The 27541-nt window shown below is 45.3% G+C and overlaps 1 protein-coding gene and 1 long non-coding RNA gene across 2 annotated transcripts in view; both read left to right on the top strand.

The window, feature by feature from the left end:
* The window catches only part of LOC306966298 (kinesin-1 heavy chain), a 37166-nt gene extending 16938 nt beyond the window's left edge, over positions 1–20228 (top strand). The window contains exons 5-26 of the mRNA XM_079561010.1: positions 2037–2085; positions 2236–2291; positions 2801–2888; positions 2967–3091; positions 3251–3355; positions 5693–5838; positions 6247–6395; positions 7035–7222; positions 7294–7362; positions 9793–9999; positions 10086–10229; positions 12176–12364; positions 12477–12594; positions 13261–13316; positions 13387–13496; positions 14851–14952; positions 15049–15109; positions 16307–16378; positions 16542–16646; positions 17747–17963; positions 18030–18166; positions 20102–20228. Coding sequence (XP_079417136.1) covers positions 2037–2085; positions 2236–2291; positions 2801–2888; positions 2967–3091; positions 3251–3355; positions 5693–5838; positions 6247–6395; positions 7035–7222; positions 7294–7362; positions 9793–9999; positions 10086–10229; positions 12176–12364; positions 12477–12594; positions 13261–13316; positions 13387–13496; positions 14851–14952; positions 15049–15109; positions 16307–16378; positions 16542–16646; positions 17747–17963; positions 18030–18166 — 2493 coding nt within the window. The 3' untranslated portion in view covers positions 20102–20228. The remainder of the gene's footprint in view (positions 1–2036; positions 2086–2235; positions 2292–2800; positions 2889–2966; positions 3092–3250; positions 3356–5692; positions 5839–6246; positions 6396–7034; positions 7223–7293; positions 7363–9792; positions 10000–10085; positions 10230–12175; positions 12365–12476; positions 12595–13260; positions 13317–13386; positions 13497–14850; positions 14953–15048; positions 15110–16306; positions 16379–16541; positions 16647–17746; positions 17964–18029; positions 18167–20101) is intronic.
* On the top strand, positions 6426–6744 carry LOC306966344. Its single transcript, XR_013793094.1, has 2 exons — positions 6426–6469; positions 6512–6744. It is a non-coding gene; the product is annotated as an uncharacterized lncRNA (long non-coding RNA).
* Positions 20229–27541: the final 7313 nt, after the last annotated feature.

The following is a 27541-nucleotide window of genomic DNA, read 5'->3' as shown; positions in this document are numbered from 1 at the left end:
TGTTATGAATGTCTCTGACCCGTGTTATGAATGTCTGACTCGTGTTATGAATGTCTGACTCGTGTTATGAATGTCTGACTCGTGTTATGAATGTCTGACCCGTGTTATGAATGTCTCTGACCCGTGTTATGAATGTCTGACTCGTGTTATGAATGTCTCTGACTCGTGTTATGAATGTCTGACCCGTGTTATGAATGTCTGACCCGTGTTATGAATGTCTCTGACCCGTGTTATGAATGTCTCTGACTCGTGTTATGAATGTCTGACCCGTGTTATGAATGTCTGACCCGTGTTATGAATGTCTGACCCGTGTTATGAATGTCTGACCCGTGTTATGAAAGTCTGACCCGTGTTATGAATGTCTCTGACCCGTGTTATGAATGTCTCTGACTCGTGTTATGAATGTCTGACTCGTGTTATGAACGTCTGACCCGTGTTATGAACGTCTCTGACTCGTGTTATGAATGTCTCTGACCCGTGTTATGAACGTCTCTGACCCGTGTTATGAACGTCTCTGACTCGTGTTATGAATGTCTGACTCGTGTTATGAATGTCTCTGACCCGTGTTATGAATGTCTCTGACCCGTGTTATGAACGTCTCTGACTCGTGTTATGAATGTCTGACTCGTGTTATGAATGTCTCTGACTCGTGTTATGAATGTCTCTGACCCGTGTTATGAATGTCTCTGACCCGTGTTATGAATGTCTCTGACTCGTGTTATGAATGTCTCTGACTCGTGTTATGAATGTCTGACTCGTGTTATGAATGTCTGACTCGTGTTATGAATGTCTGACCCGTGTTATGAATGTCTCTGACCCGTGTTATGAATGTCTGACCCGTGTTATGAATGTCTCTGACTCGTGTTATGAAAGTGTCTGACCCGTGTTATGAATGTCTCTGACCCGTGTTATGAATGTCTGACTCGTGTTATGAATGTCTGACTCGTGTTATGAATGTCTCTGACCCGTGTTATGAATGTCTCTGACCCGTGTTATGAATGTCTCTGACTCGTGTTATGAATGTCTCTGACTCGTGTTATGAATGTCTGACTCGTGTTATGAATGTCTGACTCGTGTTATGAATGTCTGACCCGTGTTATGAATGTCTCTGACCCGTGTTATGAATGTCTGACCCGTGTTATGAATGTCTCTGACTCGTGTTATGAAAGTGTCTGACCCGTGTTATGAATGTCTCTGACCCGTGTTATGAATGTCTGACTCGTGTTATGAATGTCTGACTCGTGTTATGAATGTCTCTGACTCGTGTTATGAACGTCTGACCCGTGTTATGAATGTCTGACTCGTGTTATGAATGTCTGACCCGTGTTATGAATGTCTGACTCGTGTTATGAATGTCTGACTCGTGTTATGAATGTCTCTGACCCGTGTTATGAAAGTCTCTGACCCGTGTTATGAATGTCTCTGACTCGTGTTATGAACGTCTGACCCGTGTTATGAATGTCTGACTCGTGTTATGAATGTCTGACCCGTGTTATGAATGTCTGACTCGTGTTATGAATGTCTGACTCGTGTTATGAATGTCTCTGACTCGTGTTATGAATGTCTCTGACTCGTGTTATGAATGTCTCTGACCCGTGTTATGAATGTCTCTGACCCGTGTTATGAATGTCTGACCCGTGTTATGAACGTCTGACCCGTGTTATGAATGTCTCTGACCCGTGTTATGAATGTCTGACCCGTGTTATGAATGTCTCTGACCCGTGTTATGAATGTCTGACTCGTGTTATGAATGTCTGACTCGTGTTATGAATGTCTCTGACCCGTGTTATGAAAGTCTCTGACCCGTGTTATGAATGTCTCTGACTCGTGTTATGAATGTCTCTGACTCGTGTTATGAATGTCTCTGACCCGTGTTATGAATGTCTCTGACCCGTGTTATGAATGTCTGACCCGTGTTATGAACGTCTGACCCGTGTTATGAATGTCTGACCCGTGTTATGAATGTCTCTGACTCGTGTTATGAATGTCTCTGATCCGTGTTAAAGTGTCTGATCCGTGTACCTCCTCTTTCACAGGTTTCCTATTTTGAAATTTATCTGGACAAGATCCGGGACCTTCTGGACGGTGAGTCTCTGCTCGTGAACCTAAAGACCAGCTGAGGTTTTCGTGTTCTCTTCGGTTCTGTAGTTCTAGTTCTGCTGTAGTACAGGAGTCTGAAAGTACCGGGAGAAACTAAAGTTCTCTCTGACTCTAATGTCTGTGTTTTTGTTCCAGTGTCCAAGACAAACCTGTCCGTTCACGAGGACAAGAACCGCGTGCCGTACGTGAAGGTGAGCGTCTGACCGGGGTCTGACCGAGGCCTGGCCGGGGTCTGTGGGGTCTGTGGTTCCTGTGGGGTCTGTGGGGTCTGACCGGGGTCTGTGGGGTCTGACTGGGATCTGTGGGGTCTGACCGGGGTCTGTGGGGTCTGTGGGGTCTGTGGGGTCTGAGGGGTCTGTGGGGTCTGACTGGGATCTGTGGGGTCTGACCGGGGTCTGTGGGGTCTGACTGGGATCTGAGGGGTCTGACTGGGATCTGAGGGGTCTGACTGGGATCTGTGGGGTCTGACTGGGATCTGAGGGGTCTGACTGGGATCTGAGGGGTCTGACTGGGATCTGTGGGGTCTGACTGGGATCTGTGGGGTCTGACTGGGATCTGTGGGGTCTGACTGGGATCTGTGGGGTCTGACTGGGATCTGTGGGGTCTGACTGGGATCTGAGGGGTCTGTGGAGTCTGTGGGGTCTGTGGTTCCTGGGGGGTCTGAATCTGAGGAGCGTCTCTGAGCCTCCTTCTGTTCCAGGGCTGCACAGAGAGGTTCGTCTGCAGCCCGGACGAGGTCATGGACACCATCGACGAGGGGAAGTCCAACAGACACGTGGCCGTCACAAGTGAGAGCAGATCTTTCTCAGACCGACATGAGGAACGAGGACTTCCCTGGACTAACCCTGACTCTGCTCTCTCCTCAGACATGAACGAGCACAGCTCCCGCAGCCACAGCATCTTCCTCATCAACGTGAAGCAGGAGAACACTCAGACGGAGCAGAAGCTCAGCGGGAAGCTCTACCTGGTGGACCTGGCCGGGAGCGAGAAGGTAGGGGAGGGGAGATTTGAGAGATTGAAGTGTCTTTTAGCTTTGTGTTGGTTTATTTGTGGTCTTCTACATTATCTTGAGCCCCCTGTGGTTTAGAACCTTCTGAGCACCTTCTGTTGTTGGTTCTGGTCGGTGGATTAAAGCGTTCTTCTCCTGCAGGTCAGTAAAACCGGAGCTGAAGGAGCCGTTCTGGACGAGGCCAAGAACATCAACAAGTCTCTGTCGTCGCTGGGAAACGTCATCTCCGCTCTGGCCGAGGGAACCGTGAGTCCTGCTTTACTCGTCTCACTTTGACCTCTGAACCCCCGCCTGAACCCAGAGGAGCTTTTAGTCTCAGTCAGCAGATTCTTTTACATCATTTTTGTGTTGGGTATTCAACTCATTTTTGTTACTTTTTTGTCAATTTTTTGTCACATTTTTTAATTTTTTTGTCACATTTCTGTCATTTTTTCATCAATTTTTTGTAATTTTTTTGTCACATTGTTATTTTATTTTTTTCAATTTTTTGTAATTTTTTCTCAAATTTTTATCAAATTTTTGTTTTTTTTTCATCAAATTTTTTCTCATTTTTTGGTCACATTTTTGTTATTTTTTTTTTGTCACATTTTTTTTATTTTTTGTCACATTCATCACATTTTTGTTACATTTTTGTCATTTTTTTGTCATTTTTTTGTCAATTTTTTGTCATTTTTTTTGGTCATTTTTTCATCAAATTTTCATCCATTTTTTGTCATTTTTTGGTCACATTTTTGTCACATTTTCATCACATTTTGTCACATTTTTGTCATATTTTTTTGTCATTTTTTCTTCAAATTTTCATCAATTTTTTGTCATTTTTTTGTCCATTTTTTGTTATTTTTTTGTCCATTTTTTGATCACATTTCTGTCATTTTTTCATCAAATTTTCATTAAATTTTTGTTATTTTTTAGTCACATTTTTGTTGTTTCTTTGTCAAATTTTTATCACATTTTTGTCAAATTTTGTCGCTTTTTTGCCATTTTTTTGTCATTTCTTTTGTCAAATCTTTGTCATTTTTTCGTCAATTTCTTGTGACATTTTTGCCACTTCATCAATTTTTCGTCACTTTTTCATCAATGTTTTCTCACATTTTTGTCACATTTCCATCATTGTTTTCGTCTCAGTTTTGTCGTTATTTTCTCACCTCTTTCCCAGAAGCTTTTGGATTGGGGTAAAGCCAAACTGGAGAAAATGTGCTCGGTTCGGGCGGGAGTTAAGGGGTTTTAAACTGTTTCACACGTCCAACACTTTCCCAAAGGTCTCTCTGGTTTCCCTGCCCGTGTTCTCCTGACCTCCTGGTCCTGGTCCAGCCTGCTGCCTCTCTGTGGTGGACGGGACAGAGCCCACAGCGCTGACTTTATCATGTCACGCTGGTTTCACGGTGGTTTCACGGTGGTTTCACGGCGGTTTCACGGCGTTAGATAAGGGTTTGTTCATGAGCTCCACCTGAGGCTCTGAGCTGGATCAGAGGAACAAAGAGCTGCTTCAGACTGAGCCGCAGAACAACATGGACCAGTGTTCTGCAGCTTCATGCTTCCTGTCCATCCTCCACTCCTGCTTTGTTTGTTCTGGAACTCACAGCCTCAAATCTGGGACAGTTTAACCTCTTAACTCCCGCCTGAACCCAGAGGATCTTTTTCTTCACGTCGTCAGATTTTTTTCCATCATTTTTTTGTTGGGTATTCTACTCATTTTTCTCACATTTTTGTCTTTTTTTGTGATTTTTTTGGTCAACATTTTATCAAATTTTTGTCTTTTTTTTTTGTCATTTTTTTTTTAAATCAAATTTTAATCATTTTGTCACATTTTTGTCATTTTTTGTAATTTTTTTTGTAAATTTTTGGGTCAAATTTTTTATCACATTTTTGTCATTTTTTTTGTCTTTTTTTTGTCTTTTTTTGTCACATTTTGTCATTATTAATCAGATTTTTGTCACATTTCTGTCATTTTTTTGTCAATTTTTCATCAATTTTTTGTCATTTTTTTGGTCTTTTTTTTTTGTCTTTTTTTGTCTTTTTTAATCAGATTTTTGTCACATTTTTGTCATTTTTTGGTCAAATGTTTTTCATTTTTTTGTCAATTTTTTATCCCAGTTTTTGTCACATTTTTGTCATTTTTTTTTTTTTTTGTCAAATCTTTGTCATTTTTTCGTCCATTTTTTCGTCCATTTTTTGTCAATTTCTTGTGACATTTTTGCCACTTTTTCATCAATTTTTCGTCACTTTTAATCAATGTTTTCTCCCTTTTTTCTCCCATTTCCATCATTGTTTTCGTCTCAGTTTTGTCGCTATTTTCACACCTTTTTCCCAGAAGCTTTTGGATTGGGGTAAAGCCAAACTGGAGAAAATGTGCTCGGTTCAGGCGGGAGTTAAGGGGTCTAAATCTGGGGGAAAAAGTGGGAAGTAGGACAACGAGAGTAGATTCATAAACACACAGGAGGAACTCGATGGTATCAGAGGGTACAGATGTTCTCCTGCCTGTGATCCCCTCCTGTGGCAGATACAGATGTTCTCCTGCCTGTGATCCCCTCCTGTGGCAGATACAGATGTTCTCCTGTCAGTAACTGCTCTCCTCTGTTCCAGGCCTACATCCCGTACAGAGACAGTAAGATGACCCGGATCCTGCAGGACTCTCTGGGAGGGAACTGCCGCACCACCATCGTCATCTGTGCATCTCCGTCGTCCTACAACGAGGCGGAGACCAAGTCCACGCTCATGTTCGGACAGAGGTGTGTTCAGCGGCTCTTAGATCCAGCTGTGGCACCTGCTCAGGGTTCAGAGAGCAGGTCCAGCCCATACTAATACAAAGAGGGACTTTATTAGAGACAGGTTTTCTAAAGATAAACCTGTCAAAAGAGCAAAGTTTATGTTGATTAAACAGAGGAAACGATATTATGGATGAGGGCGATATCGACACAGATGCTTCACACATTCTGCATTTACATTACACTTGTCCTCTCCACTTTTCACACTTTTATCCAGATTTTGTTTTTCTTAAATCCCCTCCAATTTTCCCCCACATTTTTCCTCATTTATCCCACTGTATTCCCAATTGTCCCCTTTTCCCCACATTTCTTAATCAAACTTGAGTCATCCTGGTGATCATGTGGTCATGTATGTCATGTGTGTCTGTCCAGAGCCAAGACGATCAAGAACACGGTGACGGTGAACATCGAGCTGACGGCGGAGCAGTGGAAGCAGAAGTACGAGCGCGAGAAGGAGAAGAACAAGACCCTGAGGAACACCGTGACCTGGCTGGAGAACGAGCTGAACCGCTGGAGGAACGGTGGGTCTGTGGGGCTGAGGGATGGGAGGTCAGGTCATGGAGGTCCAAGTCCTAAACAAGTCCAGGTCATGAAGGTCCAAGTCCAGGTCATGAAGGTCCAAGTCCAGGTTATGAAGGTCCAAGTCCTAAACAAGTCCAGGTCATGGAGGTCCAAGTCCCAAACAAGTCCAGGTCATGAAGGTCCAAGTCCTAAACAAGTCCAGGTCATGGAGGTCCAAGTCCTCAGCAAGTCCAGGTCATGGAGGTCCAAGTCCTAAACAAGTCCAGGTCATGGAGGTCCAAGTCCTCAGCAAGTCCAGGTCATGGAGGTCCAAGTCCTAAACAAGTCCAGGTCATGAAGGTCCAAGTCCTAAACAAGTCCAGGTCATGGAGGTCCAAGTCCTAAACACTGTGAAAGTATTACAGTAATAATACTTTAGTAGTAGTAGTACACAATGAATTTTAAATTTAATTTCATTTAATTAAATTTTAATTTTAATATCTTTCAACAGTTACACTCAAATCAATAATAAATATTCACTGAGAGTCAGTGGCCTCAAGTCCCAGTTAAGTCTCGAGTCCTCAGTAAAGTCTTTCTGGAGCTGTGACCTCTGATTCTTCTTCTGTCCTGCCTGCTCACGCCCGTGTCTCCCCCTGCAGGCGAGAGCGTGCCGCTGGAGGAGCAGTTCGATAAGGAGAAGGCCAAGGAGGAGGTGCAGGCCCTGGACAACATCATGAACGAGAAGGCGGCCTCCACGCCCAACATCCCGGGAGTCCGGCTCACCGACGTGGAGAAGGACAAGTGTGAGGTGGAGCTGGCCAAGCTCTACAAGCAGATGGACGACAAGGTGCCGTGTTCAGACTGTGGTCACGACTGTGTTTACCGTTTATATGAGATCTAACGCTCACGCTGTTCCAGGACGAGGAGATCAACCAGCAGAGCCAGCTCGCAGAGAAGCTCAAGCAGCAGATGCTGGACCAGGAGGAGGTCAGTGTTTCGTTCCTAGTTTGTAATGGAGGGTTTTCCCGTGACGACGCTGCTCGTGAACAACACGTGGCACAAACAAACTAATCTGATGCACGGGGTCACCGGGGGAGGGGGGTCCAGACTGAACCCCCTCCGTATAAGATAATATAGAGGGGGATCATTCTGGTCTCGACAGGCTACTGAGTCATACCCAGACAGATTACTAATGCTTATTATGACTTATTAACCTCTTAACTCATGCCTGAACTGAGAGGATCTGTTTCCTCACGTCAGCAGATTATTATTATTTTTTTCATTTTTTTGTTGGGGATTCAACTCATTTTTGTCACTTTTTTGGTGAATTTTTTTTGGTGAATTTTTTTTAGCATTTTGGTCATTTTTTGTCAATTTATCACATTTTTGTCACATTTTTTTGTGACATTTTTTCATCAATTTTTCGTCATTTTTTCGTCACATTTTTGTCACGTTTGTTACATTTTTGTCATTTTTTTGGTCACATTTTTTTATCACTTTTTTTTTATTTTTGTCACATTTTTGTCCTTTTTTTTGTTAATTTTTTTGTCACATTTTGGTAATTTTTTGTCATTTTATCACATTTTTGTCACACTTTTTTGTCACATTTTTGTCAATTTTTCATCAATTTTTCGTCTTTTTTTTGTCACATTTTTGTTATTTTTTGTCATTTTTTTGTCACATTTTTGTCATTTTTTCATCAATGTTTTCGTCACTTTTTTCTCACATTTCCATCATTGTTTTCGTCTCAGTTTTGTTGCTTTTTCTCACCTTTTTTCTTTTTGGATTGGGGTAAAGCCAAACTGGAGAAACGTGCTCTGTTCAGGCGGGAGTTAAGGGGTTAAAACAAACACACACTGAATATAAAGCGACGCTGACCCCTGACCCCTGACCCCTCCCCCTCTGCGTTACCGTGGAGATCTGCAGTTCGGCTGATGTAAAATCACATTTTCTGAAAATTCAAAGCGATGGAATGAGACGTTCACACGAGGCCCACGAGGAGTTCCATGTCGATATATCGGCACCGATATTGGGGTGTTTTCAACATCGGCTCTCAGTCCAGAAAGAGCTTTTTTTTGTAACGTTTTATGTCGCTGCTTCTTCACTCTTCAGTCCTGTTTTTTTTTTTTTTTTTTATTATAGTGTTGTTGCTTTTCAGGCACATTTTTGCTGCTCTGTTGCCTATTTTTTTTCAAGAAGAAGCTTTTAGATTTGGGTAAAGCCAAACTGGAGACAATGTGCTCAGGATTCAGGAGGGGTTCAGATGTAAAGCTCTCGTCTGCTGCCCCCTGGTGGCACTTTTTTGTCAAATTTTGGTCTTTTTTTCATCCATTTTTTTTATCACATTTTTGTCATTTTTTGTCACATTTTTGTCAATTTCTTGTGACATTTTTGCCACTTTTTCATCAATTTTTCGTCATTTTTTTGTCACATTTTGGTCTTTTTTACGTAAATTTTTCGTCAATTTTTCGTCACATTTGTCATTTTTTTGTCACATTTTTGTCTTTTTTACGTCAATTTTTTGTCATTTTTTTGTCACATTTTGGTCTTTTTTACGTAAATTTTTCGTCAATTTTTCGTCACATTTGTCATTTTTTTGTCACATTTTTTGTCTTTTTTACGTCAATTTTTCGTCAATTTTTCGTCAATTTTTCGTCACATTTTTGTCATTTTTTTGTCACATTATTGTCATTTTTACGTCAATTTTTCGTCACTTTTTTGTCTTTTTTTTCATCCGTTTTTTTTATCACATTTTTGTCATTTTTTGTCACATTTATCATATTTTTGTCACTTTTTTTGGTCACATTTTTGTCAATTTCTTGTGACATTTTTGCCACTTTTTCATCAATTTTTCGTCATTTTTTTGTCACATTTTGGTCATTTTTTGTCAATTTATCCAGTTTTTGTCACTTTTTTTGCCACTTTTTCATCAATTTTTCGTCATTTTTTTGGTCACATTTTTGTCATTTTTACGTAAATTTTTTGTCACATTTTTGTCACATTTTTGTCTTTTTTTCCATTTTTTTTGGTCACGTTTTGGTAATTTTTCATCAATTTTTTGTCATTTTTTTGTCACATTTTTGTCATTTTTTGTCAATTTATCCAGTTTTTGTCACATTTTTTGTGTGACATTTTTGCCACTTTTTCATCAATTTTTCGTCATTTTTTTGTCCATTTTTTGTCACATTTCCATCATTATTTCCGTCTCAGTTCTGTCGCTATTATCACACCTTTTTTCCAGAAGCTTTTGGATTGGGGTAAAGCCAAACTGGAGAAAATGTGCTCAGGATTCAGGAGGGGCTCAGATGTAAAGCTCTCGTCTGCTGCCCCCTGGTGGTTCAGTCAGTTTGAAATAAAGAACTTGTGATGTGTCTGAACATCTGCGTCTGAACATCTGTGTCTGAACATCTCCTTCAGCTGCTGGCCTCGTCGCGCAGAGACCACGAGAACCTCCAGGCCGAGCTGAACCGCCTCCAGGCCGAGAACGAGGCGTCCAAGGAGGAGGTGAAGGAGGTGCTGCAGGCGCTGGAGGAGCTCGCCGTCAACTACGACCAGAAGAGCCAGGAGGTGGAGGACAAGAGCAAAGAGTTCGAGCTGATCAGCGAAGAGCTCAACCAGAAGTCTGTGAGTGGGACGGACGACTCTTCACTTGTTCTGAAACTAAACCTGGCTCCACGTGTGTGACCTGCTGTTCTCCTCCGCTCCTGCAGTCGGTGCTGTCCTCCCTGGACTCGGAGCTGCAGAAGCTGAAGGAGATGTCCAACCACCAGAAGAAGAGGGTGACGGAGATGATGTCGTCTCTGCTCAAAGACCTGGCGGAGATCGGCCTCGCGGTCGGAAGCAACGACATCAAGGTGAGACTCCCACATTCAGGTTCAGGTCATTTGCCGTAAGGAAAGTTCTCTAAGCCTCTGAGTTCTACCACGAGCTCCTGACCCTTGACCTTTCATGGGCTCAGCTGTTAGATCTGTGCAGTTAGTGAACTAGAGCTTCAGCAGCATTTGCCCAATCCGACCGTCCTTACCCAGGGGAAGAGGAAGTGACATCACCAACAGCTGCTGGTCTTCTTTAAGGTTATTGGCAGACTGCAGGCCAAACAAAAGAGCACGTCGCCCCCTAGTGTAGAGTTTACAACAACAACAACAACAACAACAACAGTGTCCAAACAAAGACATTTAAGGAGAAAAAAAATAATACAAATGATCCAAACATTTATCTCACAGCTGTTTCAGTGGCAAATGATCCATGTGGCGAAAGTTTCTACTAAATGAAAACAAAAGCACAAACTCTTTATTTAATCCGTTTCGTCTTTAACACTGACATGTGACTGAGCTGCTAAATGTGCTCCTGTCAATCAACAGTGGTTACGCATGAATCACAGGAAGACTAGCCATTGTCAAGGGCAATGGCTAATGGGGATCTTAATAAACAAACAAACAAACAAACAATCACTGAGGGTGGGGGCGAGGGGGGTGGGGGGTTTGGTGCAGTGGCTTATGGGACGGCACATAGCTCCTAATCACTGGTTAGTTAGCATCAGAGGTCCCTATGCTAAAGTGGCTATGATAGTTAGCATCAGAGGTCTCTATGCTAAAGTGGCTATGATAGTTAGCACCAGAGGTCCCTGTGCTAAAGTGGCTATGATAGTTAGCACCAGAGGTCCCTATGCTAAAGTGGCTATGATAGTTAGCATCAGAGGTCCTTATGCTAAAGTGGCTATGATAGTTAGCACCAGAGGTCCCTATGCTAAAGTGGCTATGATAGTTAGCACCAGAGGTCCCTATGCTAAAGTGGCTATGATAGTTAGCACCAGAGGTCCCTATGCTAAAGTGGCTATGATAGTTAGCATCAGAGGTCCCTATGCTAAAGTGGCTATGATAGTTAGCACCAGAGGTCCCTATGCTAAAGTGGCTATGATAGTTAGCACCAGAGGTCCCTATGCTAAAGTGGCTATGTTAGTTAGCATCAGAGGTCCCTATGCTAAAGTGGCTATGATAGTTAGCATCAGAGGTCCCTATGCTAAAGTGGCCATGATAGTTAGCACCAGAGGTCCCTATGCTAAAGTGGCTATGATAGTTAGCACCAGAGGTCCCTATGCTAAAGTGGCTATGATAGTTAGCATCAGAGGTCCCTATGCTAAAGTGGCCATGATAGTTAGCATCAGAGATCCCTATGCTAAAGTGGCTATGATAGTTAGCATCAGAGGTCCCTATGCTAAAGTGGCTATGATAGTTAGCATCAGAGGTCCCTATGCTAAAGTGGCTATGATAGTTAGCATCAGAGGTCCCTATGCTAAAGTGGCTATGATAGTTAGCACCAGAGGTCCCTATGCTAAAGTGGCTATGATAGTTAGCACCAGAGGTCCCTATGCTAAAGTGGCTATGTTAGTTAGCATCAGAGGTCCCTATGCTAAAGTGGCTATGATAGTTAGCATCAGAGGTCCCTATGCTAAAGTGGCCATGATAGTTAGCACCAGAGGTCCCTATGCTAAAGTGGCTATGATAGTTAGCACCAGAGGTCCCTATGCTAAAGTGGCTATGATAGTTAGCATCAGAGGTCCCTATGCTAAAGTGGCCATGATAGTTAGCATCAGAGGTCCCTATGCTAAAGTGGCTATGATAGTTAGCATCAGAGGTCCCTATGCTAAAGTGGCTATGATAGTTAGCATCAGAGGTCCCTATGCTAAAGTGGCTATGATAGTTAGCATCAGAGGTCCCTATGCTAAAGTGGCTATGATAGTTAGCATCAGAGGTCCCTATGCTAAAGTGGCTATAATCTCACTTCTCTCTTCTCCCCTCAGCACGATGGAGGCAGTGGTCTGATCGACGAGGAGTTCACCGTGGCTCGGCTCTACATCAGTAAGATGAAGTCTGAGGTGAAGTCGATGGTGAAACGCTGCAAACAGCTGGAGAGCACTCAGTCCGAGAGCAACAAGAAGATGGACGAGAACGAGAAGGAGCTGGCGGCGTGTCAGCTACGGGTCTCACAGGTACGACTGGACTGGACCGGGACTGGACCGGGACTGGACCGAGACTGGACCAGGACTGGGCAGGACCGGGACTGGATGGTTCTGTTGCTGACTGTGTGTTCTGTGTTTGAAGCACGAGGCGAAGATCAAGTCTCTGACGGAGTATCTGCAGAACGTGGAGCAGAAGAAGCGTCAGCTGGAGGAGAACGTGGACTCGCTCAACGAGGAGCTGGTCAAACTCAGCGCTCAGGGTGAGGAGAAACATCTACAAACTCAGCTCTAAACTCAGTAAACTCAGCTTTAAACTTACTAAACTCAGCTTTAAACTCGGTGAACTCAGCGCTCAGGGTGAGGAGAAACATCTACAAACTCGGCTTTAAACTCAGTAAACTCAGCTTTAAACTCACTAAACTCAGCTTTAAACTCAGTGAACTCAGCGCTCAGGGTGAGGAGAAACATCTCTAAACTCAGCTTTAAACTCGGTAAACTCAGCGCTCAGGGTGAGGAGAAACATCTCTAAACTCAGCTTTAAACTCGGTAAACTCAGCGCTCAGGGTGAGGAGAAACATCTACAAACTCAGCTCTAAACTCAGCGCTCAGGGTGAGGAGAAACATCTACAAACTCAGCTTTAAACTCAGCGCTCAGGGTGAGGAGAAACATCTACAAACTCAGCTTTAAACTCAGTAAACTCAGCGCTCAGGGTGAGGAGAAACATCAACAAACTCAGCTTTAAACTCAGTAAACTCAGTGCTCAGGGTGAGGAGAAACATCTACAAACTCAGCGCTCAGGATGAGGAGAAACATCTATAAGCTCCAGTGTTGATAAATGCTTTAGGTTCAGTTGAAAGGCTTGAGGTTAAAGGTTAAAGGTGTTGGTGTTTGGATTTCTTGTGACGTTTCTTGCTTTGTGGAACAGAGAAAGTCCACGCCATGGAGAAGGAGAACGAGATCCAGTCTGCCAACGAAGTCAAGGTTTGTTAAATAAAGTTTGATGAAGTGAGGCGGCTTGAAGGTGTTTAAAGTGTTTGTCTCCGTGTCTCAGGCGGCCGTGGATAAGCAGATCCACTCCCACCGCGAGGCTCATCAGAAGCAGATCAGCAGCCTCCGAGACGAGCTGGACAACAAGGAGAAGCTGATCACGGAGCTGCAGGAGTGAGTCTGACACGCTAACGCAGGCTAGCACACGCTAACACACGCTAACACACCTTTATACTGGAGTTAAACCAAACAAATGAGCCGAGACGAGCTGGACAACAAGGAGAAGCTGATCACGGAGCTGCAGGAGTGAGTCTGACAAGCTAACGCAGGCTAGCACACGCTAACACACGCTAACACACCTTTATACTGGAGTTAAACCAAACAAATGAGCCGAGACGAGCTGGACAACAAGGAGAAGCTGATCACAGAGCTGCAGGAGTGAGTCTGACACGCTAACGCAGGCTAGCACATGCTAACACACGCTAACACACCTTTATACTGGAGTTACACCCCTTAACCCCCACCTGAACCGAGCACATTTTCTCCAGTTTGGCTTTACCCCAATCCAAAAGCTTCTGGAAAAAAGGTGTGAAAATGGCAACAAAACTGAGACGAAAACAAGGATGGAAATGTGACAAAAAAGTGACGAAAATTTGATGAAAAAGTGGCAAAAATGTCACAAGAAATTGACAAAAAATGGACGAAAAAAAAGACAAAAAATTGATAAAAATTTGACAAAAAAATTACAAAAATGTAACAAAAAAATGACAAAAAATGGACGAAAAAAATGACAAAAATGTGACAAAAAATGACTAAAAATTGACAAAAAAAAATGACGAAAAAATGTGACAAAAAATGTGACAAAAAATGACAAACAAATGACAAAAAAATTGACATAATGAAAAAAATGTGACAAAAAATGTGACAAAAAATTGACAAAAAAATTGACGAAAAAATGAAAAAAAAAGTGACAAAAAAGTGACGAAAAGTTGATGAAAAAGTGGCAAAAATGTGACAAAGAAATTACAAAAATGTGACCAAAAAATAACCAAAATTTGATTTAAAAAAATTGACCAAAAAAATATGACAAAAAAAATGACAAAAATTTGACCAAAAAATGACAAAAAATTGACTAAAAAATTACAAAAAATTGACAAAAAAGTTACAAAAATGAGTTGAATACCCAGCAAAAAAATGATGGAAAAAAAATGTGATGACGTGAGGAAAAAGATCCTCTCGGTTCAGGTGGAAGTTAAGAGGTTAAACCAAACGAATGAGCCGAGACGAGCTGGACAACAAGGAGAAGCTGATCACGGAGCTGCAGCAGTGAGTCCTAGCACATGCTAACACACGCTAACACACGCTAACACACCAGACGAATGAGCCGAGACGAGCTGCTCAGCAAAGGGGAGCTCACTTTCCTTGGTAAAGGCTGTGTTTGTGGAGAGAAGCTGATGGTTTGATGGAGCGTGTGAAGATGTAGATGTTTAAACACGTGGATTTGTCTGAAGCTCAGTCTGTGTTTCAGCCTGAACCAGAAGATCATGTTGGAGCAGGAGCGATTGAGAGTGGAGCACGAGAAACTGAAGAGCACGGACCAGGACAAGAGCCGCAAACTGCACGAGCTCACGTACGTTTATACAGATATACATACTTGTAAATACATGTGTCATGGAGCCGGCCGTGAGTCTGAGGTGATGTCAGCTTGTTCCTGTTGCTGTTCCAGGGTGATGCAGGACCGCAGGGAGCAGGCGCGGCAGGACCTGAAGGGGCTGGAGGAGACTGTGGTGAGTGTGAGCGGCGTCCTGAGCCTCAGCCGCCCCGGTGTAGCAATTTCAAACTACCCCCATAAACCTTACCCCCCGGTACTTTGAAATCGATTTCAAATTACCCCCAGGGGTAACCTGAAACTGATTTCAAGCTACCCCCCCTGATTTCAGATTACCCCCACCACAATATGTGTTGTTTGTTTGGCACGGCTGTGTTGAATAGAAAATGCCCGGATGTTAATTGCTAATAATAGCTACAACTCTCGTAACTTTTCATCTGGTAAGGTTAGCTTTAGCTCGTAAACTCCACTGTCCTTAAGTTTAGGGTTAAGGTAAGGTTAGCTTTAGCTCGTAAACTCCACTATCCTTAAGTTTAGGGCTAAGGTAAGGTTAGCTTTAGCTCGTAAACTCCACTATCCTTAAGGTTAGGGCTAAGGTAAGGTTAGCTTTAGTTCGTAAACTCCACTATCCTTAAGGTTAGGGCTAAGGTAAGGTTAGCTTTAGTTCGTAAACTCCACTATCCTTAAGGTTAGGGTTAAGGTAAGGTTAGCTTTAGTTCGTAAACTCCACTATCCTTAAGGTTAGGGTTAAGGTAAGGTTAGCTTTAGTTCGTAAACTCCACTATCCTTAAGGTTAGGGTTAAGGTAAGGTTAGCTTTAGTTCGTAAACTCCACTATCCTTAAGGTTAGGGTTAAGGTAAGGTTAGCTTTAGTTCGTAAACTCCACTATCCTTAAGGTTAGGGTTAAGGTAAGGTTAGCTTTAGTTCGTAAACTCCACTATCCTTAAGGTTAGGGTTAAGGTAAGGTTAGCTTTAGTTCGTAAACTCCACTATCCTTAAGGTTAGGGCTAAGGTAATGTTAGCTTTAGTTCGTAAACTCCACTATCCTTAAGGTTAGGGTTAAGGTAAGGTTAGCTTTAGCTCGTAAACTCCACTATCCTTAAGGTTAGGGCTAAGGTAAGGTTAGCTTTAGCTCGTAAACTCCACTATCCTTAAGTTTAGGGCTAAGGTAAGGTTAGCTTAAGTTCGTAAACTCCACTGTCCTTGAGGTTACAGCTCCAACCGCGGTTCCTGTAAGGTATCTTATGGATGAAGAAAGCAGGGGGTAACTTGAAACTGATTTCAAATTACCGCGGGGTAGCCTGAAATTGGGGGTAGTTTAAAACCTTTACACCGGGGCAGATGGACAGACTCTAATGTCCCGTCTCTGTTTCAGGCCAAAGAGCTGCAGACTTTGCACAATCTGAGGAAGCTGTTCGTGCAGGACCTGGCCACGCGGGTCAAGAAGGTTCGTCTCATCCACAAGGAACATGTTTTTCCTGTATTTTCCCCAAAGTTTCTATTTTTCCCCCACATTTCTCGACACTGCAGATGAACTCGATAGTTCCGCTCTCGTCGATATATCGCCCTCCTCCTGACTTCACTGACTCTAAACGTTCACTCTGTTTCAGAGCGCGGAGATGGACTCGGACGACACCGGGGGCAGCGCCGCACAGAAACAGAAGATCTCCTTTCTTGAGAACAATCTTGAGCAACTCACCAAGGTTCACAAACAGGTAAGAGACACACACACACACCTGGACACACCTGGACTCACCTGGACTCACCTGGACACAGTTGTTTTTATATTCTAACATGTATAAGCGGATTAAACAACGAGGAGCCGCATTAGCCGGTTCTAACTCCCGACACAGTGTTGTTCCTCCTGCATTATAACGTCTAACGCGGCTCCTCGTTGTTTAATCCGCTTATACCAGGGTCCCACAAACCTAACATTTATAATAAATGTGTTTTTCATTGACTAAAGTCACTAAATGTGCCAGACTACGGGACTATTTTGTGTGGGTTATTAGCCGGTCACTGAAGGCTGGTCTCAGAGCGAGTCATTCTCCGCAGCTATTACGAGGATCTCAGTCAGGCTCAACGACACAACATCAGCACAGAATCACAACACAACAGGACTAACCCGGAAACACTTTTCCCTGGAAGTAAACACCGATATGCGGCACTCGTGGGCAGGAGTTATTTACCTTTTACAAGGTTTAACCTGAAGCTAAAGCTAGCTAGCTCAACCAGCTCAACTGTTTATGGAAACAGCTGCGGTGGAGTCGCTCACACCTGGGCCCCCCCAACTCAAACTAACATGTTTGACTTTACTAATCCAGACAAAGATGCTTCAATGCAGGATCATTTTATGTACGCCTGAAAATGATGAATAGCCTTAACCGTTTCCAATAGAAACGTAAAGCTCATATGTTATTAACAGTAGCTAACCTAGCTGCTCACTCTCCTCTACAAACATTTAGCAAACACTAAATCCATCTCATACGTTCCTGTCAGTCACTAATTACGCCTTTATCTGACTCAGCTGTGTCAGGCGTTGCTACAGCGACGCCACAGTGGAGTGACATCCCAGTGATTTAACTACCGGACTACAAAATAATGCACCAGCCAATCAGAATCCAGTATTCACCCAGACCATGGTGTAATGTTCTTACAGCTGGTCCGTGATAATGCAGACTTGTGTTTCTCTAACATGTATGTTCTTGCAGCTGGTCCGTGATAATGCAGACTTGTGTTTCTCTAACATGTATGTTCTTGCAGCTGGTCCGTGATGATGCAGACCTGTGTTTCTCTAACATGTATGTTCTTGCAGCTGGTCCGTGATAATGCAGACCTGCGCTGTGAGCTTCCTAAACTGGAGAAGCGTCTTCGTGCTACGGCTGAGCGGGTCAAGGCCCTGGAGTCTGCTCTGAAGGAGGCCAAGGAGAACGCCGCCCGCGACCGCAAGCGCTACCAGCAGGAGGTGGACCGCATTAAGGAGGCGGTGAGGGCCAAGAACATGGCCCGCCGCGGCCACAGCGCGCAGATCGGTGAGTCACGGGGGGGTTACGGGTTACGTTAGGGTAAAGTCTGACTCCCTCCTCTCTGTCCCGCAGCCAAACCCATCCGCCCGGGACAGCAGCCCGTGGCCTCGCCCACTCACCCGCTCAACATGAACCGCTCGGCAGGAGGCTTCTACCAGAACAGCCAGAGCGTGTCCATCCGCGGGGGAGGCAAGACCGACAAGAAGTGAGTCTGATCCACCTCCGGAGCCTGGACCAGTGCTTCCTGTTTCTAACGGCCGTGTTTCCTGTTTCTGACGGCCGTGTTTCCTGTTTCCTGTTTCTAACGGCCGTGTTTCCTGTTTCTAGCGGCCGTGCTTCCTGTTTGTAACGGCCGTGCTTCCTGTTTCTAACGGCCATGTTTCCTGTTTCTAACGGCTGTGTTTCCTGTTTCTTACGGCTGTACTTCCTGTTTCCTGTTTGTAACGGCTGTACTTCCTGTTTACTGTTTGTAACGGCTGTACTTCCTGTTTACTGTTTGTAGCGGCTGTACTTCCTGTTTCCTGTTTGTAGCGGCTGTACTTCCTGTTTCCTGTGTGTAACGGCTGTACTTCCTGTTTCTTTTTTCTAACGGCCGTGTTTCCTGTTTCTAACGGCTGTGTTTCCTGTTTCTTACGGCTGTACTTCCTGTTTCCTGTTTGTAGCGGCTGTACTTCCTGTTTCCTGTGTGTAACGGCTGTACTTCCTGTTTCTTTTTTCTAACGGCCGTGTTTCCTGTTTCCTGTTTCTAACCTGTTTCTTACGGCTGTACTTCCTGTTTCCTGTTTGTAACGGCCGTACTTCCTGTTTCCTGTTTGTAGCGGCTGTACTTCCTGTTTCCTGTGTGTAACGGCTGTACTTCCTGTTTGTAACGGCTGTACTTCCTGTTTCCTGTTTGTAACGCTCGTGTTTCCTGTTTGTAACGGCTGTACTTCCTGTTTGTAGCGGCTGTACTTCCTGTTTCCTGTTTGTAGCGGCTGTACTTCCTGTTTCCTGTGTGTAACGGCTGTACTTCCTGTTTCTTTTTTCTAACGGCCGTGTTTCCTGTTTCTAACGGCTGTGTTTCCTGTTTCTAACGGCTGTGTTTCCTGTTTCTTACGGCTGTACTTCCTGTTTCCTGTTTGTAGCGGCTGTACTTCCTGTTTCTTTTTTCTAACGGCCGTGTTTCCTGTTTCTAACGGCCATGTTTCCTGTTTCCTGTTTCTAACCTGTTTCTTACGGCTGTACTTCCTGTTTCCTGTTTGTAACGGCCGTACTTCCTGTTTCCTGTTTGTAGCGGCTGTACTTCCTGTTTCCTGTGTGTAACGGCTGTACTTCCTGTTTGTAACGGCTGTACTTCCTGTTTCCTGTTTGTAACGCTCGTGTTTCCTGTTTGTAACGGCTGTACTTCCTGTTTGTAACGGCTGTACTTCCTGTTTGTAGCGGCTGTACTTCCTGTTTGTAGCGGCTGTACTTCCTGTTTCCTGTTTGTAGCGGCTGTACTTCCTGTTTCCTGTTTGTAGCGGCTGTACTTCCTGTTTGTAACGCTGTACTTCCTGTTTGTAGCGGCTGTACTTCCTGTTTCTAACGGCTGTACTTCCTGTTTCTAACGGCTGTACTTCCTGTTTGTAACGGCTGTACTTCCTGTTTCTAACGGCTGTACTTCCTGTTTGTAACGGCTGTACTTCCTGTTTCTAACGGCTGTACTTCCTGTTTGTAACGGCTGTACTTCCTGTTTCCTGTTTGTAACGGCTGTACTTCCTGTTTGTAACGGCTGTACTTCCTGTTTGTAACGGCTGTACTTCCTGTTTCCTGTTTGTAACGGCTGTACTTCCTGTTTGTAGCGGCTGTACTTCCTGTTTGTAGCGGCTGTACTTCCTGTTTGTAACGGCTGTACTTCCTGTTTGTTGCGGCTGTACTTCCTGTTTTTTAAAGGCTGTACTTCCTGTTTGTAACGGCTGTACTTCCTGTTTGTAAAGGCTGTACTTCCTGTTTGTAAAGGCTGTACTTCCTGTTTGTAACGCTGTACTTCCTGTTTCCTGTTTGTAACGGCTGTACTTCCTGTTTGTAACGCTGTACTTCCTGTTTGTAACGCTGTACTTCCTGTTTGTAACGCTGTACTTCCTGTTTGTAACGCTGTACTTCCTGTTTCCTGTGTTTCAGCTGAGGTCCGCGTCGGCGCCGCGTCAGATCAGCCGTTTCCCGTCGGCCGTTTCCGCTGCATCATTTACCTATAAATATTTATAAATAAGCACCGCCCGACTGTACAGCGCCCCCTCCTGGCCCCCGCCCCCCTCCTCACGAATGTGCCGCCCCCCCCCCTCGTCTGGCTCCGCCCCCACAGGCTGAATGTATCGCCGCGGAAACGTCACGGCTTTGGGTTCAGTTTCTACGGTTTTATTCTTTTATTCTGAGGCGACGCTGCAGGTGGAGAAACACGAGAAACCTTTGTTACTGATGTGTAGGGAGGATCCGATACTGGAGAAACCCGATATCCGATACTAGAGAAACCCGATATCCGATACTGAGCCGATACCTCAGTGAAGGACATGCTGCACATCGTTTTAAAGCTTCAGACCCGGAGAATCCAATCGCTGAGTTAGTTTTAACCTTCGCTCATGTGTTTTTGATCGCCGCGCTAGCTATAGCATGCTAAAGCTAGCGGGTGCAAGCTAATGCTAACAAAACTGAATCAAGGCTGGGCCAGAAACGACGATAGAAACGCCTAAAGTCGCCCAATACAATAATAAAATAACCCCTGCTGAAGACGAGTGTTTGTGTTTTAGTTTCAGAAATAACTGATCCATTTGTGATGATCAGATGTTTATCAATAGATGTGATCGATTATTAATCTGTAACATCATGACAGTAAAATATGACTTCATTGATCTTAAAATGGAGAAAAGAGTCAAGTTTTCCACTTTTGAGAAAGTCTCTTGGTATCGGTGAATATCGGATATCGGCCGATACTCAAACCCCAGTATCGGAGCATCTCTGTGAAAATGTCACAAAATAAAGCCACACGTTTAAACCTGGAAATGTCCATTATTTAGATCTGACGATTCACCTGCAGCGCCGGCTCTCTGTAAATACTTACGCTCAAGTCACCGAAGGCGTCTGTGCAGCTCTGTCCCGGGTCCGGTCTGTCCCGGGTCCGGTCTGTCCCGGGTCCGGACTGTCCCGGGCTCTGAGTGTCCCTGACTGTCCCGGGACTGACTGACTGTCCCGTACTGCCCCAGACTGTCCCGGTCTGTGCAGCTCTGTCCCGGGTCCGGACTGTCCCGGGTCCGGACTGTCCCGGGCTCTGAGTGTCCCTGACTGTCCCGGGACTGACTGACTGTCCCGTACTGCCCCAGACTGTCCCGGTCTGTGCAGCTCTGTCCCGGGTCCGGACTGTCCCGGGTCCGGTCTGTCCCTGGCTCTGAGTGTCCCGGGCTGACTCTCCCAGACAGTCCCGGTCTGTGCAGCTCTGTCCCGGGTCCGGACTGTCCCGGGTCCGGTCTGTCCCTGGCTCTGAGTGTCCCGGGCTGACTCTCCCAGACTGTCCCGGTCTGTGCAGCTCTGTCCCGGGTCCGGACTGTCCCGGGTCCGGTCTGTCCCTGGCTCTGAGTGTCCCGGGCTGACTCTCCCAGACAGTCCCGGTCTGTGCAGCTCTGTCCCGGGCTGACTCTCCCAGACTGTCCCGGTCTGTGCAGCTCTGTCCCGGGTCCGGACTGTCCCGGGTCCGGTCTGTCCCTGGCTCTGAGTGTCCCGGGCTGACTCTCCCAGACAGTCCCGGTCTGTGCAGCTCTGTCCCGGGCTGACTCTCCCAGACTGTCCCGGTCTGTGCAGCTCTGTCCCGGGTCCGGACTGTCCCGGGTCCGGACTGTCCCGGGCTCTGAGTGTCCCAGACTCTCCCAGACTGTCCCGGTCTGTGCAGCTCTGTCCCAGACTGACTGACTGTCCCGGACTCTCCCAGTCTGTCCCGGGCTCTGAGTGTCCCGGACTCTCCCGGTCTGTCCCGGGCTCTGAGTGTCCCGGACTCTCCCAGTCTGTCCCGGACTCTCCCAGTCTGTCCCGGGCTCTGAGTGTCCCGGACTCTCCCAGTCTGTCCCGGGCTCTCAGTGTCCCGGACTCTCCCAGTCTGTCCCGGACTCTCCCAGTCTGTCCCGGGCTCTGAGTGTCCCGGACTCTCCCAGTCTGTCCCGGGCTCTGAGTGTCCCGGACTCTCCCAGTCTGTCCCGGACTCTCCCAGTCTGTCCCGGACTCTCCCAGTCTGTCCCGGACTCTCCCAGTCTGTCCCGGACTCTCCCAGTCTGTCCCGGACTCTCCCAGTCTGTCCCGGACTCTCCCAGTCTGTCCCGGGCTCTGAGTGTCCCGGGTCCGGTCTGTCCCGGGTCCAGACTGTCCCGGGTCCGGTCTGTCCCGGGTCCGGTCTGTCCCGGGTCTGGACTGTCCCGGTCTGTCCCGGGTCCGGCCTGTACCGGGTCCGAGCTGCCCCTCTGCCGCTGCACTCTCCTCCCCTTTAATAACCCCCCTCTGAACATCACCGGGTTTGGAGGTTTGTCGTGTTGTACAGCTGTAAAAAGCAAACGAAGGATCCAGGTTTATTTATCCACGGAAACGGTTCAGGACGTTTGCGACGGGACGGTTTTCCCGGAAACGCGCGGTCACGGGTTCGACTCTCACATCAGGACGAAGTCATTTGAGCCGAAACAAACAAACGGCGCGACTCGGGCCCGAGTCTCCGGGAAAACCGTCCGGTCGAGAGCGGTCGCTGAACTCACTTTGTCCCATCCCCCTCTCCGTCTCCTCGTCCTCCTCGTCCTCCTCTTCGTCCCGTTTTTATTTCCGTTTGTTTTCGTGGCGGTCGTCGGGAGCGGCTGTGGACCGGGGGGGCGGGGGGGGGGGGCGCTCTGACCGGCCAATCAGACGCGCCGGTTCTGGATGAAGGGTATTTTAATTTAAGTGTAGGAACGACCTTTTCTTTTTCTAGAGTGTTTTTTCTGTTTTTTCATGATTTTTGAGTTTTTGATTTATTTTTCTGTTTTGTTTGGTTGCCCCTCCCCCTTTACCCCCCCTCGTTTACCCCCCCCCCCCCCCCCCCCCCCCCTCCCCCTCCCATGTGGTTAAACCCCAGAATGAAAAAAACACTAGTGCAATATACTGTAATGTACACTGTAGTCTGAAAACGAGCTGCGCCTCTGCACCCACACTTACGGTACGGCTTCACCAAACCTCCCCCCCGGGGTTTTCCCGTAGGTGGCGCTGTTGCGAAAACCCGAGGAGGAGGTGCGGGGGGAAACTGTGACGTCGGCGTTCAGACTCCGCCTCCCCGGGCCGTACCGTAACGTCTGGCGTAAAAGAGCTTCGGAAAAAGAGAGAAAAAAAACCTTGGGTCACGGGGAGAAGCTTTTACTCACACTATCTGTATCTGTACAGCAGAATGTATTTAACTAGGAAAAACTGTGTCGGCGTCGCTAAACACTACCAGAGGCTCGGACTGCGCAGAACGGCTACGCTAGTTCCTCTGAGCTGAAGGTGTGAGCGCCGGCACTTCCTGTCTGCGTTCTTTTCCTGGGATCACATTGTGGGCGGAGAGTTCCCGGTTCAAATCCTGATGTGGCGAGTTCAGGGGAGACGCCTGTGATCATGAAGGGTTGATGGTTTGTTTTGAAGCTAAAGGCTAACATGCTATGAAAGAATATACGTAAAAAGGCATTATTTCAAATTGTGTAATGATTTAACCCCTTAACTCCCGCCTGAACCGAGATCCAAAAGCTTCTGGAGAAAAGGTGTGAAAATGGCGACAAAAGTGAGATGAAAACAATGATGGAAATGTGACAAAAAAGTGAGAAAAGTTTGACAAAAAAGGGACGAAAAATTGGTGAAAAAGTGGCAAAAATGTCACAAGAATGTCACAAAAAAATGACCAAAAAATTACTAAAATATGACAAAAAATTGACTAAATGTGAGGGAAAAAAAATGGCAAAAATGTGAAAAAATTTGACCAAAAAAATTGACAGAAAAGGACAAAATTTTGACAAAAAAACAACAAAAATGTGACAAAAATTTGATAAAAAATGGACAAAAAAGGGACGAAAAATTTATGAAAAAGGGGCAAAAATGTCACAAAAATGTTACTAGAAATTGACCAAAAAAATCACCAAAAAAATGACAAAAATATGACAAAAAAATGACAAAATGTGACAAAAAAAAGGGCAAAAATGTGAAAAAATTTGACTAAAAAATGACAAAAATGTGAGAAAACATTGACATAAAAGTGACGAAAAATTGATGAAAAAATGACCAAAATGTGATTAAAAAAAATGACCAAAATGTGACAAAAATGCGATAAAACATTGACGAAAAAAAGGACAAAAATGTGATACAAATTTGACCCAAAACATTGACAGAAAAGGACAAAATGTTGACAAAAAAATAACAAAAATGTGACAAAAATTTGATAAAAATTGACGAAAAATAATGAAAAAAATGTGACAAAAAAGTTGCAAAAACGAGTTGAATATCCAACAAAAATGTGCTGACGTGAGGAAAAAGCTCCTCTCGGTTCAGGCGGGAGTTAAGAGGTTAAATAGAGGTTAAATTAGCCTCTAGCTTCAAGACAAACTCCCTGATCCTCACAAACATAAACGTCTCTATGGAAACATTTCTACAGGAACTCCCTGGTCTGAGCTCATCTTAAAGGAACAGGAACAGGAAGTGCTAGCGCCCACAGCTTCAGCTCAGAGGAACTAGCGTAGCCACATGGTGCAACAACGAGCCGATTCCCCCTAAAACGATTGGAGTCACTTGAACTAAAACGCTTGGCTTTGGAAGTGGCGACTGCGTTGATGTAAATGATCCTGTGTCTTCGGACCTCAGACTTTCACCAAAACTGGAGCTGTGTGCGGCTGTGAAGACTTAATCTGGTCCTTAATACAAAGCGTAGCCATGTTTTTATTACTGTGTAATAGACGTCGGTGGAAGGTTTTTCCCAGAGAATCATTCCTTTAAACGGGCACAAGGTCTGAGCGAAGGACGACGCTGATGCATGTTGTAAATGTACGTGATTAAATATATGACCATGACCTCGGCTCTGGCTCCTCATTCTGATGTGAAAGTCTTTGTTATTGTTGTTGTGTTGAGGAGGTGCAGATGTGATGAAAAACAAACTTCAAAACAGTCAAATAAAAACACATTCTCAGCCTGTTTCCCTTATATAATAATAATAATAATAATAATAATAATAATAATAATAATAATAATAATAATAATAATAATAATAATAATAATAATAATAATAATAATAATAATAATAATAATAATAATAATAATAATAATAATAATCTAGAAGTTCTACTGAAGGAACCTTGAAACTCGTCTTTGGTGGATTCTGTGATTTGAACATTTTCTCATTTGAGTCGTTCCAGAACTGGAGACATTTAGACTTTGTGTTTTCATCAAGAACAGGTTTTAACCCCTTAACTCCCGCCTGAACCGAGCACTTTTTCTCCAGCTTTACCCCAATCCAAAAGCTTCTGGAAAAAAGGTGAGAAAAAGCAACAAAACTGAGACGGAAACAATGATGGAAATGTGACAAAAAAGTGACGAAAAAAATCGAAAAAGGGATGAAAAAATCTGATGACGTGAGGAAAAAGCTCCATTTAGTTTTGTAGGTCTTAGCTTTCAAATGAGATGTTACATGGATTTGGGTAAAGCTGAACTGGAGAAAATGCTCTGGGTTCAGGCGGGAGTTCAGAGGTTAATAATATAATAATTCATGTTTAAAATATGTTGGTGATTAAAATAAATGTTACAGTTACAAGAAACATCACTTTACAAAACAGAAAGTTAATTATAAATGTGTTTAATGGTTTAATGTCAGGTCGATCCAGGGGGCGGGACTAATGAACTCCACACATCGATGATCAGGGGGCGGGACTAATGAACTCCACACATCGATGATCAGGGGGCGGGACTAATGAACTCCACACATCGATGATCAGGGGGCGGGACTAATGAACTCCACACATCGATGATCAGGGGGCGGGACTAATGAACTCCACACATATTTTAATTAACATTTTATCTGAGATGATTTAATCAAACTTTCTGCTGATTCTGGAATGTTCACAATAAAACTCTGTCCTGGGTCTTTTTATGTAAATCTATCGTTCTCCAGGGGCTTTACCCAAATCTAACCTGCAGGATCATGTTCATGAGGGTGAGTTATATTATATTAGCTTTAAACTCAGGGGTCGGCAACGTCAGGCCCGGGGGCCAAATCCGGCCCTCCAGCACAGAACCTCTGGCCCTCAAGATGATTTAGAGAAACATTATTACAAATCAGAGACAACTTTTAACATTATTAGGGTTAAATGGGAGAAACAAAGGTAGAAATACTGTCATTACACCCGATGAGCTCATGTATTATGTACAACACTGGCATTTGAAGGAAGTGCACTGGAAAAAGAATAATCGTTTTAAGGAAGAAATGACATGAATCTACTTGAATTAAGAGATTAAATCTAAGGTTTGAGTAGATTTGTTCTGGTCTGAGACGAGATAAAACCTCTAGTAGTCGTTATTCTGTTAATTCAGATAATTTTGTGTCATTTCAAGTGAAAAACTATTATTTGTTTTGCTCCGATTCAAATTCAACATAGAATTAGATGATTTTAAGTCATTTCTCTCATTTAAGATGCTCATTTTTCACTTTGGGCAAATAATCGTAATAATCAGTGTCTTCGGCCCTCGGTCTAAAATATATTAATATATATATATATATATTTTAAATATATAGTTTCGGCTCTTGGTGTTTTGGAAATGATCCTCGGCCTCCGTGTCCCTGGTCCCGGTCTGGACCCGCTCCTCCAGCAGGGGGCGCAGCCTCGCGGTGCCGCCCCCTCGGGTCTGCAGTTCCCCGGGTGTCCGCAGGGGGCGCTGTGCCCCGGTGCGCCTCGAACACCTGCGGCTCAGACAGAGACAGAGACAGAGACAGAGCTCTCACTCTGACTCAGACAAACCGCTCTGGTTTAAACCACAGAGACTCGGCTTTATTACAGAGGTCCCTCTGCCCCCCCCCCCTCACACAGACTCTCCCCCCCGCCCCCCCCTCACACGCTCCCCCTCAGACCCGCCCCCCTCCCCCGGGGGGGTGTGGCCCTGAGGCGGAAGCGGCGCGTGTCTGCGGTGCGAGCGGCTCCTCTCGCTCCAAACACGATCTGCGCGTGAACAAACTTCCAGCGGCTCCAGGATCCACACGGGCCGAAACCGCGTCCCCCCCCCCGCACCTGGAGACACTTCCCCGGGACCAGGAGAGCCCACGGCCCGCAGAGACCCGGGGGCAGCAGCACCGGAGCCCCGGCCCCCCACAGGCCCCCCCAGCCCGCAGGACACACCCGGGACACGCGGCATTCCAGCGGGGAAGGTGCGTAAAGGCGCGGCGGCGGCGCGGCGGCGGCGCGCGGGGGGGGTGTAGCCTTTAGCTCCGCAGCACGAGCGCGGTGTCAGGGCAGTTTCAGGGTCAGGGCGGCCGTGTCCGGGGGGGGGGGGGGGGCGCTGAGAGCGGCTTCAGAGCGGACCGTGGGGAGTTAAGCCTCTTAAGTCTGTGCTCCGGGCGCAGA

This window comes from Gobius niger (assembly GCF_951799975.1).
Source record: "Gobius niger genome assembly, chromosome: 8".
Classification (NCBI taxonomy): Eukaryota; Metazoa; Chordata; class Actinopteri; order Gobiiformes; family Gobiidae; genus Gobius; species Gobius niger.
This window is presented reverse-complemented; position numbering and strand designations above follow the sequence as displayed.